This window comes from Xenopus tropicalis, chromosome 8 (assembly GCF_000004195.4).
Source record: "Xenopus tropicalis strain Nigerian chromosome 8, UCB_Xtro_10.0, whole genome shotgun sequence".
NCBI lineage: Eukaryota > Metazoa > Chordata > Amphibia > Anura > Pipidae > Xenopus > Xenopus tropicalis.
In genome coordinates, this window is record NC_030684.2 from 75,308,212 (window position 1) to 75,329,076 (window position 20,865).

Sequence of the window (20,865 nt, forward strand, 5' to 3'; positions counted from 1 at the left end):
AACTCGCTTGTGGTTTTTTGTGTGTGCGTGTTTTTGCCCTATTAACATTTTTTAATCCATCAGGTTTTTTTTTAAAAAATAAAAAGCTCACCAGGTTGTAGGTGACAAGCTTTTTATTTTATAATTCATTAAAGAAAATTCAAGGAATTAAGTTCACACTCATGTTTTCTTACATCAATATACACGAACTGGAAGGTCGGCTAATAATAAATCTGCTACTGTTTGATGCATTTATAAGTGTAATGCTGCATCACATCCTGTCAGTAGACTGGCTGTAATGGTTCATATATCCAATGAATTTGCTGTTTGGCAACTGCAACACAGCACCTACCAAAGCTCAGCTCAGTGCACATACTCCTATATGGATATAAAAAATGAGTGAAACAAGAAATATTCGCGCACACAGGACATTTTTGTGTGGCCTTGAAATTCTACTTTAACAACAATCATACAAAATACATTTGCAACCAAACTGTAGCCTTCAACTGGGAATATTCATACAAATAATAACAGATGATTTAAAGTCAAAGTCTTCAGCTGAAAACAGCTATAGATCAGCAGCTGGTATGTTCTCATTGTACTTTCATACACAAAGAGATCCAATAGAAATATTCATTTCTATTAGATATTTGCTCCAGCTTATTCTAAAATAGAATAGCTGAATATTAATAAATTTAAGGTTACATTGAGAATGTCACTGGTTTTGAATTGACAATTTTTCTGTCTGGAAATGCCCTTAGTTTTTAAAAATGACCAACTGCATAGAGCTCTTATGATTACATATCAGTATTCAGTACCTGTTTTCACTGTAGCCTATTGTTACTTATATACAATTGTATGTGACCTTTGATGTCATATAATAAGATTGGCACACTAAAGCTGGCCATACACGTGGTGATCTGACGATGTTTCGTGCGACCATCGGTCGCACGAAACATCGTCAGATGTGCCACACACCATTCAGGGCTGAATCGGCAGGTAAGGAGGTAGAAACAATAGGATTTCTACCTCCTTCTGCCGATTCAGCTCTGAAGGGAGATTTTGATCAGGCGCCTTCTATGGCGCCCGATCAAAATCTTCCAACTGGTCCGATCGGCGAGTCGGCCGATATCAGCAGCTTCCTGCGATATCGGTCGACTCGCCGACATACCATACACGCACCGAATATCGTACGAAACGAGGTTTCGTACGATATTATCGGTGCGTGTATGGCCACCTTAAGGGCTACATTCATCAAATCGCGAGTACGAATCCCGAAATGGGTAAAATATTTCACGAAAATGCTTACGAAAAAATTGGAATAGTCACGATAATATCGTATTGGCGCTCAGAAAGTCATGAAATTTTTGTACCGAACAATTGTAAACAGCGGGAAAACCTTTCTGACTTTGATCCTTTTGTGCATGATTTTGGAAGCCTCCCATAGGAATCAATGGCACTCTGCAGCTCCAACCTGGCCCAAGCAAAGTCACGATAAAGCTTGAATAAATCCGAAACTTTCGTACTCGATGCGACAATACGATTTTGTTGCAAGGTTCGAAACTGATGCGCAAGGTACGAAATTGACCAGCAAAATACGCTTGGAGCGTTCGTGCCTTAATAAATGTCCCCCTAAGTGACACATTATACCCTCATGTAACTATCTGTATAACTTAATTTAAGCTATAACACCGCCAGTCATGTGGTTCCTCAAAGATACTGTGTTTTTATGGTTTATATCACTTTCATTAGGAGTCATTAGTAGAATGAGACTGGCGCCACATATTGCATAGTCTCTACTCGGCTTCATTATTGGATTTAGGTACTTCTCCAACAGAAAATGCACCACAAGTGCCATAATCCTTTTGTCCTTTTGCCAAGTTCAGCAGAACAAGTCTCTTGTTATGTTTGGAGCTTAATGGTAAATATTTATATGAACAACAAATATTTTACCACTTCATTCTTTAAATTAAATATTTAGACTATACACATTCTGTAGGACTCATAAAGTTGCATTGTTGTCTAGTAGTCACTTTCCATTTCTTTACATCATACACCAGTTTTACTCCATTTTATGTACCCTTGCCATACTTTTTGTCACCTACTAACTAAGTGCCTCCAGGCCCGAACTGGAAATCTGTGGATTCTGGCAAATGCCAAAGGGCCTGCTATAAAATGCCATAGGTAGTCAGTAGGCCTTTGGGGGTCCATTTGTGTACAGAGAACAGAATATACAAAATCACAGTGCAACTAAATCTCACAAGGAACATACATTTTCACAGCTCTGTTTAAAGCTGCTGAAGAAATAATACTGTATATATGATACTATAGGTCCTACTGCAAATATAGATAGTAGAAGTCCCTAAGGCATTCCATAATTGTTTAAGTGCAAAAGGGTGCAAATAAATACATTATTTCTATCAAGTGGATGCAGCTTGTAGCTCATCAGCTAATATGCAGTACCCATGTCTTTTATACTTTAAAGTAAAGCTAAACCTCACCAAAGGTTTAGACTAGTAATTCAGCAACCTGTGTTTTTGGCTTCTGTGCCAACCACCACAGCCCTTTAGAAGTCAAAGTCACTACAACATTTAGCAGTAAAGATTTGTGCCTTTGGCTGTGCTTCCAGTAGCTCCCCATCTTCTTTATACTGATTCACAACACATTCTCTGCTGAGATAAGGAGTAACTCACAAAAACCGGATTTATACAATATCAGTTTTATGATACATAGCTGATAAATTGATCTACAATGCATTCTGTCTGATTAATCGTGAATTATCACATGAGAGATGTAACTTTACTTTCTGCTATGTTTGATATTTTCTATAAACTCCAAGTTTAGCTTCTCAACTACCAAGCGCACACTGAGTACGTGCAATGATGCTGACACTTCAAGGATGGCCTAGCATGATCAAAAGTTCTGATGACATTAACCTTTGCTCTGGGGCAGAAAATTCCATATACAAAATACAATATTTATAGATATGTTCTTGTTAAAATTTAGTTCTGCTTTTAGACTACAATTGAGTTATTATTTAAAATATATGAAAACTGATTTACAATTAATAGAAATGTTTGTGCAAGCACAACTTTTTAATATCTGGGTAGTCTTCTAGTGAGCCTTCTATGGTTATCTACTTCAGATAATCAACCCATTGTTTCTTTTTGTAAGGTATTTTTCCTCTAAGGTAGTGCAAGTTCATGTTTCTGAGTAAGCTCAAGAAAGCAGGTCAGTTATTTGTGTGGTTAACCACATAGCTCTGACAGTGAAGCCATCTTGTCAAGACATGTTTGGGAATGTTTCTATGCACAGTTTGTACATGTGTATGATATGTAAAATTATGTACTTTATTCTGTGTATAAGAAGAATCGCTAGCTGTTCTTTTTAACTGTACCATCTCTAAATTAAAATCATGCCTTACTTCTAGGGTTTACGTTTTGGGCTTCTGAACCAGCCCAAGCCCTTTAGCAGGAAAGATTTGTGCCTCCGTAGATGCCCCCAGTAGCCCCACATCTTATTTTCTGCTCTGTGCTGCTGTCAGTTACTGAGCTTAGGGACTGAGGCACAATATACTGTATATACAGAATATAAATGTTACAATATAAAGCTGATTAGTAAACAATACAGATTATTAGTGCATGGCAGCTCTGAATTCAGTGCAATTAGCATCAGAATGTAATAACCAGCCCAATAGCATCACCCTCTTTGACACACAAACCTTATTTTCTGCTTAATCATTTGCTACAACCCCTAAACTTAGCTTCCCAACAGCTGCCCAGAGCCCACTGAGCATGTGAGTGTCGCAGGTACAGATTCCAGTATGGTGACCCCCTGTGACAACTTTAAAGTACTGGATCATTACTACTATAGAGATACTGAACCTTTAGGCTGGTTCGATAAGTTCAGTATATAAAATATAGCATTTCTAGCCATATTCAGTTTTAGGGTTTAGTTCTCCTTTAAGACATTAGGCACATGCACACCTCAGTTTGGTTCTTTGACATTCCCCTGTGACTGTAAAACCAAATTCTAAATACATACATTATTTTATTTCTATAAGCTGTAGGGCCCGAGTAATTTAAAAATGCTATCCTTGCTAGTTTACCTTACAACTAAGGTGGCCGTAGGCTGAGGCTGACTAAATTTAATTTTACTAGCAGAATCATAAAAAGGCACTGTTGCTATGGATTTTAGTAATACCATTGAACTGGTACAAGCCCTTGCCAACAGCTGCTTCAACATAGCTGAATAGTTCTTCTGCTGATACTTCCGACAGTTGTTCCAGTTGGGCACATATGGGAGGCTCTCGATGCCTGATTTTGGAGATAAGAACAAGAGCATGAATCCTTATACACATACTTAAGGCTATATTTTCATCTACAGCTAACTTTTACTTGCTCCGGAATTCTGAAGAATCTGGATAGTAAAAATCTGATCTCAGTTTCATCATGTTCCTTTCCCATAAATCATTAAATGGTTGATATGTTTAGTTAAGGTTTAAAAAGGTGAAAAAAACCATATATACTTCCAGCTGTCCCTAATTTTCAGGGACAGATATTTTTTTCTGTCTCTGGAAATTTTTGTATCTGGTATTTAAACCTGAGCTTAAAAGAATGCTACTAAGACTGATAACTGGAAAATGATATCTCCTTGTAAGATCAGTTATTAACCTAAGGAAATCGGAAGGGGCACTTAAAATACCATTACACTTATAACCAAGCAGATGAATCCCAGGAAAGAAACCCACTTTTGCTCCGAACATTTCAGTTTCAGTTGTTTTTGGAATACTGTTAATACAATGAGCAGTTTCTAAATCATATGTTAGATGAGACACATGCCCCCTTAAGTGTGTCAGATGAATCCATTGGAGCAGTCGCAGGTCTCTGTGCAATTCAAGCAGACAGGAACGTAGTGTGCAAAGTGCAAAAAAATGGTGGATTGTGTCTGGTTTTTGTCCTTTGCACATTTCTTTCCCAAGTGTAAATGAGCCCTTAGAAAGTAAAAAGAGAATTAAAGCCTAACTAAAGAAGTAGGGGAAATGTTGTACATTATGCTACCATAGCCCTTTAGCAGGGAGATCTGTGCTCCCAAAGATGCCCCAGTAGCTCCCCGTCGTCTTTTCTGCTGATTCACTGCACATGCTCTGTGCTGCTGTCAGTTACCTGAGCTTAGGGACCGACACACAATATATTGTATATATAGAATATGAATGTTACAATATAAGGCAATTATTCGTGCATAAAACCAGTGCAATTATTATCAGAAATAATCAGCGCTGTAGCATCACCCTTTATGAAAAACCTTATTTTCTGCTTAATAATTTGTGTAGCTTCTCAAAAACTGCCCAGAGCACACTGAGCATGGGAGTTTCACTGACACTTCTAACAGATTCCAGTATGGTGACCCCCAGCGATAACTTTGAAGTACTGAATCATTGCTGCTATTGAGATGCTGAACCTTTTAGGCTGGTTATATAAGTTCAGTATATAAAATATGGCATTTTTAGCCATAATAATTTTTAGAGTTAGTTTAGGCTGGTGATAACTTTATAAGCAATGTCTGCAACCAATGTTCTGTTTCTTTATAACGCTGTAATGCATCCACAGCAAAAAAGCAGTGAAAAATAATAACTTTTCTTCAAATTGATTTATTATACACAGGGGTTGCTGTGCTATTAAACTAAAGGTATGCAGCTGAAAAAACACTAGCTCAGGACAATGAAGTTAAGATTGTTTAAATGTCCCTGCAGAAAAAAGTCTGAATATGACAGAATGCACTTCTGATGCACCCTCGTCTATTATCATCTTATATAATGTCTTCCATAGGATGGTGAAGTTGATAAGAGGGCTTGTGTTGAGAATAGAGGAGATTTTACCTCTGCATGGAAACAGTTGCCGTAATGTAAAGGGCAGGCAGGTTCCTTACCAAGTTGTCAAATGTAAAATATTTGTAGCTATTAAAACACTATAAAGGTATTTTTGCAGTGACATAAGAAATTATCATTTTAGTGGGCTGTTCAACCTTAAGTAAAATTATGGTATTTTACAATCAGGTGTATGGCCCATGAGCCTTTAAGGGGCTACAGTATATAAAGCTTAGGGAGGCTAGAAGTAATTGATTTCTATTTTAGGATCTGATATTCCCCATGTGGCATTAAATTACTTGCATGTCTGCTGGGATTTGTGTTTTATCTTCAGGAAGAACTCGTACAGAGATTTGGAAGGAGAGATAAAAAGATTTTATAAAAAGAAAAGCTGCAGCAGTGTAATAATCTGTATGAAAACATATAACCACTATTGGTGGTATTGCCATATTCTGGGATCACTCTACCCTTATATATTGTTTGCCCTCAGGTTGGAAAGTAATGATGGTGATGGAGCTTGGTGTCCACTAGGCCCTGTATTCCCAAATTATGAGGAATTCCTGCAGGTGGATCTACGGAATCTCCATTTTTTGACCCTTGTGGGCACACAAGGCCGAGATGGAGGAGGGCTGGGCAAGGAATTTGCCCGACATTATCAACTTCGCTACAGCCGTGACGGGTTTAAATGGTCACAATGGAGGGATCGCTGGGGAAATGAGGTGAGGAAGTTGATTGACTGAAAGTGGGAAATAGATATGTGTACGAGACACTGTGAGAAACATAATAGTGTAGGTGGCCGAAAATTATTTTGGAAAAATTTTAAGATTAAAGACAAAGAAAGGCAATAAAAAAAGCATGTGTGTGCTCATGTTCCACATATTTCTTTGCCATTTGTTACCTGCAGGTCATAGAGGGAAATGAAAACACACATGACTCTGTGTTGAAGGACCTGGGCCCTCCAATCATTGCTCGATATGTGCGCTTTTATCCCATGGCTGACAGAGTAATGAGTGTTTGCCTACGTGTTGAGCTTTATGGCTGTATTTGGCAAGGTAAGCTGATGTTGGGGATCCCCTTTTTGATATTAACCAATATAAATTTTTGCTGCCTGTCTAATACGAATTCTCCATTCCATATGCTGACACTAGTTATCTTTGTGAATATATATCACAGCACTGTACAATTGACTGGGAGATATTACAAACAGTAAGACTCGCATAAATAATTACAAATAATTAATTACATTAGTTAATTATAAATATTAGCAACATAAGCAAAGGGTGTATTTAAGTTTGTATGGAAGTTACTGTATATTAGGCATCAGAAGTCTTCACTCTGGCTGGGCTTTGCACTGTTTATCTTTACAACAAAACAATCCAAATCCATAAAGCCTAGTTCACTATTTTACTTTGTACTACACAACCTAAATTACAGTTTCTGTTGTATTCAACAGGAGCCTTTGCATTTATAATCTGCAACTTTGCACATCAAAAGGAATGTAGGCAGGATGAACAACAATCTTTATAAAGTGAATTAAACCCACATTTTGTCGGGGGGGCCTTGCTTTTAAAGCCAAGTTGAAACACATTAAATGCTTTGATGATGTTCCTCAGGTGGACCCCATATGTGATCTTTATACTGTGTATTTCACTGTGTATATTTTTATGAGAAATATGACTTCTAATGTGCGGGTCAACCGAAGACTTTAAACCAGTCTTGATGTTTGAATTAAAAGTTGAACATCCTTTGTAGTTTGGTATTTATAGGAAGTGTGGAATTTCATATTTGGGCATGTCTTAAAACCAGTTATTTACTACTCTACTGTATTTACCACCAATTCTCACACTGATTTTGTTCGCTATAACGGTAACTGTGGCCTGACACTTATGCCCTTGTGTACTCCTCCTTTTTCTCTGACATTTGGTTCCTTCTTTTTTGCCTAAGCCCTTTGCAAATTAAACATGAAACCCAGATTCAATTTTTATTTAAAATTAAAACATCAATACCCATTTTAAAGGTATTTAAAAATCTAAGCTGTCATTCATATAATGCTTGCCCTGCCTCTAATCCTCAGCCATAGCAATCACTTTCACTTTCCATTCACAAAGTTACACAAAGTCCTTAAGCTTCTTAAGTAGGTGCTTCTCAACAGGTTACACACCCCGTGCTGGCTGTAAATCATTTGCAAATGCAAAAACCAATGACCCAGAGAGCACACGATATCTTAATGCTTCATACCAGTGTAGATTATTTGTAGAGACATCATAGCACTACATGTTTCGGCTATGTACCTGAGGAAGGCTGTTAAGCCGAAACATGTAGTACTATGATGTCTCTACAAATAAACAACACGGGTATGAAGCATTAAGATACTGTTAACTTTCCATTCCTCACTTCATAGATGTCACCGCACTTCTCACATTCCCTCTTCTTCCTACTGTCTATAACTGTGTAGTCTGTGCATGGGTATTAGGCCCCCAATTCTGGCGCATTCACAGGATTTTGGGTTGATACTAAACCCACCTTAATAACATAGTCTACAATATAGTGCCTGCATGCTTGCTGTGATTGTGGATTCCTAGACTGATGGAAAAAAATTTAAACAATTTATATAGTGTAGGTAACGTTTATATTGCTCAACTAACACAATAGAAAAGCTTTTGGAATTATTTCTCCCATCTTTACTATAATTTTATGTTTTCTTCTTTGTGCTTTTTTGTAGATGGACTCCGTTCCTACACGTCTCCTCCAGGAAATGTGATGAGTCTCCCTTCAATGCTCATTAACCTTAATGACTCTACGTACGATGGATTTACAGTAGGCGGGTATGTAGGCACTCAGCAACCCTATGTGATGTTTACTGCACACCCAGCAACTTACCCAATATCACACAGCTACCTCCTGATATGTGCATACAGAGCAAGCAGAATCAAATTCTCCTTTGTAGTACTACATAATAACATTTTATCAATTTCACACCCCCACTCCCACATTCTTCTTCCTGCACATACACACTACCCTACTCTGATGTGTTCGCACAACAATGGTAATATACAGTTATGGCTGCAATTGCAGTCTCTAACCCATACTTACTACAGCCACTAGTAGCAATAGCCATTTCTCTGACATACACAATATTGCCTCATGACATGTACCAGCTGTATCAAAATAGTGTATCCCCACAGGCTGCAATATGGAGGTCTGGGACAGTTGACAGATGGTGTGATTGGGGCAGACGATTTCCTTCAGCACAAAGAGCAGGGAGTCTGGCCTGGTTATGATTATGTAGGATGGATGACCAGCAACTTCCCAAAAGGATACCTGGAAATGGAGTTTGAGTTTGATGCGCTTAGATCATTTATATATATGAGGGTAATAAATCTCTTATTTTTTCTGTCTTTGACTTTTTTAATGTTTAATCCTAATCATCTTTGATAACTGTTTTTTCCCCCCTCTTTCCCTGCCCCCCCCTTTATCCCTCTATTACCTTCTTCCCAAACTTCAATTTCAACCTATTAAATTTGCATCTTTTTTTTCATTCCCCTTTGTCCATTACTCTTTACTTGCAGGTACACTGTAATAATATGGGATCCGGTGGCATCCAGATATTCCGTAGGGTTGACTGTTACTTCAAACGCTCTTTGCATACCCCGTGGGACCCTCAGCCTGTCACTTTGTCCCTAGCACTGGATGTGCGAGACCCAAGTGCACGCTCTGTAACTATAGCCCTGCAAGGCAGAGCAGCCCGCATCTTACGCTGTCACTACTATTTCTCCAGCCAGTGGCTGCTCCTCAGCGAGATCTCGTTCCTTTCTGGTAAGCATACTATCTCATGTTCACCTGACTTAGAATCAGTCAATATTTCCTCTAGCATTGCTTTTCCATTCATTTTCTGGATTTCATTTTTTCCCCTTTTTGTCCATTTATTCACAACTTCATGTAGTTTGTGTTATTATCTGATAATCTGTACTCACAGTAAGTCACATTACTTCAGAGAATGCATTCTGATTACAGTTATGTTCCACAGATATACTGGATGCAACAGATCCAGAAGAACCAAGCCCACTGCCCCCTCCTATGCAGACAATTCCTCCACCAGAAGTGACAAGCATACCACAGGACACCACTAAAAGAGAAACCACCTCCACTGGCACTACTGCCAGTCTGAATGGGCATGGTGAGGACTTTGTCTCATTTTTTTCTTTCTTCTCTTGCTGTACTATTAAAATATAATTGTATTAATTGGCATACTTAAAGGACAATGAAAGGTTAATATAAATTAAAAGTAAGTCTAAAGGCATTCTTTTTAAGTACTTACTGCATATCTAAATTCCCAGATCCCTGCTTGCTTCCCTGAGATATGGTGCTGGCAGCCTACAGCAGTGTGAAGACTACAGTGACATCACTGAAATGTCTCTTTTTTTACTAAACAATAGGAGGACTATTGGGCAGTATGCTTTTTAAATTTTGTCTTGCATTCTCCTTTAAAGGTAGGCTACTGTCAGAGGAGTTCAAAAGATTCAAAGGAATGATTTCAGAAGGTGCAAATAATTATCTATCCCACAGTATAGTACTTACTGTAGCATTTACAAGGGAACATTTGCTTATATGGAAGATTGTGGGCATTTTTAAAATGTTTAGTAATGGTTCTCATCTGTAAACTGAGATCATGGGACATATGAAATGATATATGTACATGCCTATCATTAGATATACTGTTATGGCATGTTGAAAGCATGCTTTTTATTTAAAAGATACATTAATATTTTTCCCCTTTGCCTCACTCATTGTCTGTACTCAATCCATGACTATCAGATCTCTTCAGGAGACAAGTCTGATGGTTAAAGTGTTATCTGGATGCTAGGGAGGGTGGGTTCATGATTGAAAGGAGGCTGAGGAGAGAGTCAGTTTTAGGTAAGTATGCAGGAAGTACTACAGTGATTTGTGAGGCACGCTGGCAGCAGCATCTTCTTTAACACAAGAATTTACTGTAATGATCACCATAACCATTTACAGCTCATTATTTTCAATGTCTTGTTTCTTCCTTTGCTCTTTTACTTTATGTTGTATTTTAAACTTAACATCCTCTCTTTCTTTCTTGATACACTAGTGCTTGAGGCAGGCATTGACATCAGAATGAACCAACCAATTGCCAAGGATGATAGTGGTGACACATCTATTCTCATTGGATGCCTAGTGGTCATTATCCTACTTCTGTTAGTGGTTATCATTCTCATTCTGTGGAGACAAAGATGGAAAAGATTACTGGGGAAGGTAAACAATGATGAAAAAGGCGGAAAAAACATAGGAAGGTAAAAGGGGTGGTTCACATTTATGCCATAGAATGTCCTATTCCTAGCAAACTTTGCAATTAGTCTTCATTATTTATTTTTTATACTTTTTAAATAATTTGCCTTCGGGGTCACCCAAGCTGCTAAAAACTATTGCTTTGTGAGGCTACAATTTTATTGTTATTGCTACTTTTTTTTAATTATATTTCCTAGATGCTGAAATTCCAAACTGGGCAGCTGCTGACCAAACAGATAAATAACTGAAATACCACAAATAATAAAAAATGAAAGCCCATTGCAAACTGCCTCAGAATATCATTATCTATATCATACTAAAATTGAATTTAAAGGGGAACTACCCCTTTAATGGATTACTGTAGCAGGCTGTGCTAACGCCAAATAATTTATCATGCTGTGTAAAAGGTGGAGTAAAATATTGCTGGGATGGTGATCATAGCAGCCAATCAGATGTTTTGTTTTGGTTTTCTAACTGCTGAAATCTAATTGCTGACTGGTTGCCAAAGACAACATCACTGGTAATGCTTCCCTCCACTTTTTACACTGCATGATAAATATACCCCTTAGAGTGCTGATCAACTTTGTTTGGAAGGGATAGTATGAAGAGAGAGGAAATATTTGAGCATTCAGCATAAACCTTTATCTCTTTTCCACTCTCTGTCAAAAAGGCTCAGCGGCGCCCCTCTGACAGTGATCTTACTGCTCACTTGTCCCTGCCCACTGATACAGTGGTTATAAACAACACCCACAATGCACCTGGGCCACCACGCCATGCCAACCGATACGAGCGTATCATAACTTCAGAAGGGGAGTACCAGGAACCAAGCCACAATCCTAGAGCAAAGATAACCACACTTTCCCTCTCCTCTGAAGGCGCAGGTAAGCAAAGTGAGGAAATGGTGTTAAATCTATTATCACTTTTTTCCCAAGAGTAAGAGGGTAAGCGCATGCTTAGGAAGGTGTACTTTCTGCATGTACAAAGTTCTGTATAACATTTTGTATATACATGAAGACATATTGTTTGTGTGCATGTTCATAAATGTGACCTATATCTTGGTCTTTAACATGCATGTGTATATCATTATTATTGTTATCATCATTTATGTAAGAGTTACTATGTAGTGTAATACATAATTGTAACTAATTCAAGCTAAATAACATGTACCCTTATACTGGCATCTGTTATCTAATTTGTATCTAATGTATTAGTTTAACTGGCTAGTGTAGGTCAGTATTGAATAGGTCTAGATGTTAGTAAACTACACATCTCAGGCATTTCTAAGAGTTGCAATTGCTGCAGAGCTGCTAGCTGGCTGTTACTTTGATATGTATGGTTCACTTTATAAAACAAAAGTTAAAAACTGATGAACATTTGTACAATCTGGTAAAAATGCAGATGAATGTATGAGTCAGGTCATTGTTTAAATGTATGAAAATGTGTATTACCTATTCAGGCTATATGCAGAGGGGTATGCTGGTGTGTATTTGTGTGCATGACTACAAGTATGTACATTTAAATAAGTGTACCCTGCCAGTGCATGTAAATAGAGGTGTACACTGTCTACTCTGCATGTGTTTCTCCAGCTCTGCTGTTAAACAACCCAGCCTATGAGCTCCTACTCACCACCTACAGCAGGCCAATCACAGAGCACGGTGGCCTCCAGGCTAAGCCAATCAACAGCCAGGGTAAGGGGTGGCCATAACAGAGCCGATAACGAAAAACATATTGGCCGCCTCTTGGCCATGTCTTTCTCCATTCTATTTCACTTTCTCTCTTTGTGGTGTCTTTAGAACTGAGAAAATGCTGGCCTGTCACCTCTGTGTTCTGTACTGTCAAATGTCATGTGCTTATTACAGTGTAGACTATGTGCATGTAATTATAGAAATTTCTAACTTGCAAAAGATTTCTCACTTTGTCTTTTTGTTTGCTTGTTCCCCTTCCTTTTATCCTACCCCCTTTTTATTGCCTCTTCACAGAAGGGGGATATAGGGAACTGGAAACTCCAAAATTACCAGCATGTTGCCCCCCAAGTGTCCCACACTATGCTGAAGCTGATATTGTTACCCTGCAAGGAGTAACAGGGGGTAATACCTATGCAGTACCAGCACTAACTGCCGACTCCCTCGCTTCCAAAGACTTGCCTCTTTGTAAATTCCCCCGTGGACATCTCCTTTTTAAGGAGAAGCTGGGTGAGGGGCAGTTTGGAGAGGTAAGTGCTGCTTTTGTTTACTTCAAAAATGATCTTTACATCTTAACATAATGGACACGAGGGCACCCACTCCGTTTAGAAGAAGGGAGGTTCCATTTAAATATTCGGAAAGGATTTTTTACAGTGAGAGCTGTGAAGTTGTGGAATTCCCTCCCCGAATCAGTCGTACTGGCTGATACATTATATAGCTTTAAGAAGGGGCTGGATGGATTCTTAGCAAGTGAGGGAATACACGGTTATGGGAGATAGCTCTTAGTACAAGTTGATACAGGGACTGGTCCGATTGCCATCTTGGAGTCAGGAAGGAATTTTTTCCCCTCTGAGGCAAATTAGAGAGGCTTCAGATGGGGTTTTTTGCCTTCCTCTGGATCAACTTGTAGTTAGGCAGGTTAGGTATAGGCATTATGGTTGAACTTGATGGACGTATGTCTTTTTTCAACCCAACTTACTATGTTACTATGTTACTATAATGCTTAACCATACTCCCACTCCGATCTTCATCATGTACAGTCCTACCAATTTCTTTGTTCATTAGCCCTGCAAAATCATACATTCTTTTGCTGTGCCTCTTTTTTCTGCTTCTCTTACAGGACCCTTCAGCTTTTGCTGGTTTTATGTACATAATGTATCATTTTTTCAGGTACACCTGTGTGAAGTAGTGAATCCTCATGAGCTCCCCACTTTACAGTTTCCATTTAACATGCGCAAGGGAAGAAGCCTGCTTGTGGCTGTTAAATTGTTGAGAGCCGATGCCAATAAGAATGCAAGGTAAATTGATTATTATTTACTGAACTGATTGTGGGTTATTATTTAGTCTTTAAATGCTCAGTCTGAACCATTTTTACCCCTTATTTTAGTAGCCAAAGTCATATTTTAAATAAGAGCATCTCATGGTGCTCCATAATTATGGCTTTCTGGTATGACAATACACCATTTTATTACTATTCATTGAATGTCAATAAAGGGCACTTCTCATTATCTGCCTATAGGTATTACTTCCCATCAGAAACACTGTTCATAAAAAGTATACATATGGTTGAAATGCAGTCAGCACTATGTATCAGCATGGTACTTTTTTTTGCATTCCTGCCTACAGAAGCGATTTCCTGAAGGAACTGAAGATCTTGTCCCGTCTGAGTGATCCTCACATTATCCGTCTGCTGGGTGCTTGTCTGGATGAAGATCCGCTCTGCATGATCACAGAGTATATGGAAAATGGAGATCTCAATCAGTTTCTGAGTTCCCATCACCTGGATGAAGGAGAGGAAAGTGGAGCACAATGTCTGCCTGCTATCAGGTGTGGGAACCACTCTGAAATGACTCACTGTCTATAGTTATCTATTTGTCCTACACTCATTCTGTTTATTGTTATTATTTTTGTCTCCCCTGCAGTTACCCCAGCCTATTGCACGTGGCTGTGCAGATTTGTTCTGGAATGAAATACCTTTCGTCCCTTAACTTTGTACACCGGGACCTGGCCTCAAGAAATTGCTTGGTGGGGGAAAACTTCACCATAAAGATTGCAGATTTTGGGATGAGCCGCAACTTGTATGCTGGAGACTACTACCGAATACAGGGCAGGGCAGTACTGCCAATTAGATGGATGGCCTGGGAGTGCATACTTATGGTGAGCATAGTTATGTTAGAATTCATTTGTCCATATAATAAACTTGAACATACAGTGTTGCATACTTAATTTGGTTTGAAAAGCGATAATATTTCATTAAATTCAAACCTTCCAAATAACCCCCAGTGCATATATATGTACACACATACCTATGCAGACCTTTATGTGCACTGAAATATATAAAGTATATATACACATGTCTATATTAAACTAAAATAACTGTGTAGGGTTTACTGTAGCCTGTGATATTATACTTGTCCAAGAAGTCATCTAAGCCCCTCCTAAACACATTGATAGTCTCTGCCTTCATAATGTCACCCAGCAAAGCATTCCAAAACCTCACTGCCCTTAGAATGAAAAAACGTTTTGCTGCTTCAAATGAAAGTTCTGTTCCTCAAGCTTAAAGTTGGTAATGCCCTCTAATGTACTTGTAATGTAAAAAGTAAACATGTCCCCTTGCAAGCACCTTTTCTCCAGAGAAAACAAGCCCAAGATTAATAATTTTTTATTTCATAATTTCTCCTAAGCAGCACACTGGCAATGACAAATATTGTCTGGGGGAAAGTGTCCTAAATGCTGTTTAGAAGCCAGAAATGTCCTTCACTGATGATGTCAAAAAAACACGCAGCCATATAGACTTCAAAAGTTGCTATTCTGTGCTCTAAATGACTAAATAAAGGCATTTTTATCTGTTTATTGGAGTGCTGTCATGTGGACTTCTATGTAAAATGAACTAATCTTTTCATTTGCCTTTTAAATATTGTGAGTTAACTTTTTAATTAGCCATGTAGAAAAAAAAAAGAAAAAAAGAGACTTGGGTTGGCAACTCATTGTGAGCCTTCTGAATATCAGCCCTGACTATAAGTCACTGACACCTGAGAATAAAATCTGATTTATACGACTGTGTGTAGATTTGCTCTGGCAGGTTGCAGGCAACACAGTCTGCCACATGTGCGTTCTAATTCATAAAATAGGCAACAGCAGTTATGATGGCCGTTCCAGTACTTTGCAGCCTTCTCTTGACTCATTATGGCATTCACGCCAACCTCCACCCCTTCTCCCTCCTTTTGAGCATTCTCTTTATCCCATGTCTAATCACTGTATGTGTATTCGTGTATGCAACACTATTAAGAACTGATCCAAAATATAATTTTCATACAGGGAAAATTCACCACAGCCAGTGATGTGTGGGCTTTTGGCGTGACGTTGTGGGAAATTTTAATGCTGTGCAAGGAGCAACCATATGGTGAACTAAGTGATGAGGATGTGATTGAGAATGCAGGGGAAATCTTCCGTGACAGCAAGAAGCAGGTGAGTGAAGGGGTGAGAGATTAGGCAAGGCTGGATCTGTGCTGACAGCTGTATGAGCAGGATCCATACAGATAGAGCAGAATGATGTAGTGTATGGGCCAGAGGCAGGATTAGTAACAGCTGTGTGTGAACTGGGTTTTACAGGAATAGCAGGGAGGCCACAGAACAGAATGCAGGCATGGGCATCCACAGAAAATTTTCCCGGGGGGAAATAAATCATTAAAGAAAAGATTTGTGTCAGTGGAATATTGTTTTCCTGAACTTAAACTGTATACATTATTAATTAGGTGTTACTGTAATGCCAGCTCAGATGTTTCGGAAATTTATTGGCAAATATCCCACCATTGGACCATTCTGTTCCCGGGTCCTTGGAAACTCATTTAATGTCCCTGTGCTTCTGGCATCTGCACTGTGTGGTGTAAAAATATTCACTTACAGTAGAAGTATAAAATAGCAGCTGGGTGGACCACTACACTTATATAGCACAAAGAAAAGTGCAGGGGTGTACATAAAAATAAAAACCAAAAAATATAACTATTTCCATATAGAAAACTGTTGTACCATGTCTCTATAGTGTCAAGCAACAAAAGTTAAATTAGCAGTAAATGATCAGCATTGTCTATTTTGTAGCCGTGACAAGTAGCTGCTTCTAGTAGCTCTGTGGGTCTTCACCCTAAAGCTAAGGACCCACTGGGCGAGATAGTTGGCAATAGAAGTAGCCGGTGGAATGGCTGACACATCGATTCGGCTTTCCCGCAGGCAACTTTGTGCAATTTCGGAAAGCCGAAGCCATGCATCGGCCTTTCCACTGGTGACTTCTATTGCCAACTATCTTGCCCAGTGGGTCCTTAGCTTTAGGGTGAAGACCCACAGAGCTACTAGAAGCAGCTACTTGTCACGGCTACAAAAAAAACAATGCTGTTGTTGCCGGTGGAAAGGCATTTCGAATCGGCTAGCAAGGAAAGTTCAACCTTTATACACTTGCTATTGAGCAAGTATAAATTGCAATGATTCCACTGTACACTACTCCTGAACATGTGCCAACCCATATGGGTTATGAAAACCCATAATCACATGGGTGCAGCTTGCACCTAGTGAAGGGGGCAAAGCTTTCTAGAGGCAGAAAATTTTCACTGGGGCCAAAAACATGACAGTTTGCTCCTTGGCAATTCTTGGGTGCTTCATGGAGGGATGATGGGCCATTGGCAAAGATGGACAAAATGCAAAAGGTTGCAAAGCCATGCCTCTTGGAGTGGCTTAAGAAAGTCAACAGTAAAAAGAGTTTATGAATAAGGTATTCTCTAGGAGGCATGCTTGCTATTAAAGGGGTTGTTCACCTTTTTACAACATTAACAAATCTAACAGTTCACATAAATAGAACAATCTTTGCATGATGTCATGCATAGTACTGGCAGCAGACTTAACTCCTATTGGCTGTGTCTCCTCTCAATCTGACATTGCTTCCTGTGCCTCTGACAGAGTGCTGCAAATCTAATATAACATGACGTTAAATTTGTGATATGCTGTTTGCCTATTCCTTTGCAAGAGATAAATGACCTCAATTTATGTAACTGGTTAGAGTGCACAAGCAACCAATCAATTGGTCCAAAATTAAAAAAAGTAAGGGCAAAGCCTGGATATGATGTTGTAAGCATATAGGAAGTTCTTAGTGTGTCAGGTTCAAAATAGGCCACTCCCATCCCTTCAGAAAACTGATCAGGGAGAGAGGAAAAGGACTGATTTAACAGGTATAAAATAATTTTAACAGTGGCCTTTTTACTTTTTTTTATGGAAAATTGATTTTCTAACATGCAGAGAGCATTGCTGGCTTAATAAGATTTGGACATTGAAGGTGAACAACCCCATAAAGGGTAGGAAAGGAGTGATATAGCTATTATCACATCATATGCTCTCTCTCTAAACCTACAGATATTCCTCTTCCGACCTCCGCCATGTCCTCAGCCTCTGTATGAGCTGATGCTTCAGTGTTGGTCCAGAGACTGCAGGGAGAGGCCCTCCTTCCAGGACATCCATGCCTTGCTTACATCCCATCTCCTCTGCTGTTCCAGTGATGAGCTAAAGGAGTAGTGTCAGCAGAGCAGGCTGAACTGAAGCCACACACCATAACTCTAGGCCTGTATTTCTGTTAGAAAGCCAAATCTTCACCTATAGTTGTAGGTTACACTACACATCAGTTATCATCTCTGTAATAATATAATACCTCTCATTACTTACCAAACACAGAACTGATTTATACTTCTTGCATCTCTCCCACAGTCTTATGCACTGTAATGCTGCCCACACTTATCAACAGCAGTGCACACACGAGAAAACATAGCCTTTCTGTGAATAGCATTTTGCAGTCCTTAACACTGGATATGGCATAATAACCCCACTACTATAGGTTTAGAACGTACATTATTACTTTACCACTGTAAAACATTTATTTTCCCTTTGTCTAACTACCTGTATGATTAAAAACATAGAGATCTGCTGCCATGGGCCAAATTCCCACAGAAAATATTTCTTCCTAACACAACACATTGTTAAGTTTCATCCTGTGTCTATTTTATGGGCTGTCAAGTATTGTACATGAAGAATTCCTCTTGTAATTCCGCACAGAGATAAACTGTGGCAGCACAGGGATGTACCCCTGCAGCTTAGTAAAATAGCGATCCATGGAACTTCAACTTGTCCAGAGCTGCAACTCCCAGCACTCAGCAGTTAGATGTAGATGTTAGAGTATCCTGGAAAGTCCAGGACGGAATTCATTAAAGTGCAGTTAGCCCAGAATTTGGACAATTTTAACTGCAGACTTTTTTTTTTTTTTTACCTATCTTACACCAAAAAGTTTTTTTTATGCCAAAAATGTTGCCATTTAAAAGCCATTTTTATGAATCTGACATTAATAACTTAATCAAACTTACCTGGTTCTGAAAGGTTTGTTTGATTCTTCACTAGTACTCCAAATTCATAAAAGTAGTGCCTGGACACCTCTTTTTTTTTTTTTTTTTAAACTATTTTGTGCTAAATGTAGTCTGAGAGGCAGAGTAATCACACTGTTCTGCTGTAGCCATGGCATTGAGCAGCTTTTGCACTGTTATCATCCCATGTTAATCACAACAACAATAGCACCCACAGTGTCACTACTTGCTGCCATCACAACAGATTTTCTCCCAGCACATGGTGGGTTAAAAATGAAAGCCCCTGCTCATTTTTATTTTATGTTAACCTGAGACCATCAGTTATTGTTAAAATATAGGCACCAGCAGCTCACTGCTTATGCGGTTCATAAGTAGTTGGATGTCCCTGATTTGAAATGAGAGATTGCGGTTATAGAATAAATCACAAATGTTGCTACTTTGCTCCCATACAAGCTTTCTCTGCCCTGAGATTGTTTCTGTTTTGCTATAGAATGGAAGTCTTACTATTATTGAAACAGTGGCAGGCACAGAGGTAAAAGCATATGCTTTCCTATCATTCCCCTCCATGTAAATAATGACAGAACGCCTCTGTATCCTATCCATATTACAGCCACAGCACGTTTTATGTAAGGTTCGTGTTTTTTTTTTTTTTTTTGGATCTACGTCTGCTCTCTTCAATGCACTGGATAATGAGATTTTTTTGTTTTTTATTCAATTTCCGTCAGCCATTGAGATGGCTTTCCCAGCCTGGTATGTGACATTTCCCAGTGTACAAAGCCAGTCGGCAGATTCATTTAAGAACACTCCTTAAACAGAACAGCCACAATGGGAAAGACTAGTAGCACTTTTGCATATGATCATTTTATTTTTAGTACTGGACTCTTGGTTCCATTTTTGAAATCTTTATCAATTTCCTATTGGACACTTCATTGATTTAAGAATGTGCACAACAGATGAGTCTTTGCCCAATGCACACAACTGATTATGATCTCTTGGATTCTGCACCTTCTTGTCAATGGAGCAATGAAAATAATGGTGACATTTCTCAGAAAAAAACTGCCATTATGAACTGCCCATTTAAAGACTTAGGGATGTGACTGTGCAGTACAAACGAAGAACCGAACAGGAAATTTTCAGATTAATCATCAAGAAAGGATGGACCCAAAATCTCTTTGTAGAAAAGTGTACTTGGAGCTTTATGTTTGCATTTTACTTTAAAGGAATTCTACAAATATTCTCTCCATCTAATCCATGAGGAACGGACCATGAATAGTTGAGTGGAGACTAAAGAACATTATTTTGACCATAAAGTCTGACTTTTTGGTTAAAATAGGACAGTAATTGTTACTGCTAAGCCCCGATTTTGAAGGGTCTTTGATATTTCCCTGTCACAACTGCCCTATGCCCTTGTGTGTGTATATATAGTACTGGTAATTTAATTCTATAAATGATGTTGTGCTACAATTTTTATATGATGTTAATATATAGAGATTCGATAAGAGGTTTTACTAATTTGCGAAAATAAAGATTGCTTTTTTTCTAGATTCTTTTAGAACTGGGAATTCTGAGGTTTTATTGCTTAGTGTTTGTATCATATATTCAGGTGCGTTTAATTACATGCAAATTAAAATAGTTTATT

General features: G+C 38.7%; 1 protein-coding gene across 3 annotated transcripts in view; it reads left to right on the forward strand.

Annotated features, from left to right (window-relative positions):
* ddr1 (discoidin domain receptor tyrosine kinase 1) overlaps nt 1-20,778 on the forward strand; it is a 49,006-nt gene extending 28,228 nt beyond the window's left edge. For 2 of the 3 annotated variants that reach the window (XM_002939459.5, XM_004916904.4), the window contains exons 4-18: nt 6,336-6,564; nt 6,750-6,897; nt 8,568-8,670; nt 9,031-9,217; nt 9,415-9,661; nt 9,873-10,022; nt 10,956-11,119; nt 11,823-12,033; nt 12,739-12,840; nt 13,132-13,364; nt 14,005-14,132; nt 14,461-14,661; nt 14,757-14,991; nt 16,153-16,302; nt 18,232-20,778. In XM_002939459.5, coding sequence (XP_002939505.1) covers nt 6,336-6,564; nt 6,750-6,897; nt 8,568-8,670; nt 9,031-9,217; nt 9,415-9,661; nt 9,873-10,022; nt 10,956-11,119; nt 11,823-12,033; nt 12,739-12,840; nt 13,132-13,364; nt 14,005-14,132; nt 14,461-14,661; nt 14,757-14,991; nt 16,153-16,302; nt 18,232-18,390 — 2,647 coding nt within the window. In that variant the 3' untranslated portion in view covers nt 18,391-20,778. The remainder of the gene's footprint in view (nt 1-6,335; nt 6,565-6,749; nt 6,898-8,567; nt 8,671-9,030; nt 9,218-9,414; nt 9,662-9,872; nt 10,023-10,955; nt 11,120-11,822; nt 12,034-12,738; nt 12,841-13,131; nt 13,365-14,004; nt 14,133-14,460; nt 14,662-14,756; nt 14,992-16,152; nt 16,303-18,231) is intronic. The other variant, XM_004916905.4, reaches the window with a different exon arrangement.
* Nucleotides 20,779-20,865: the final 87 nt, after the last annotated feature.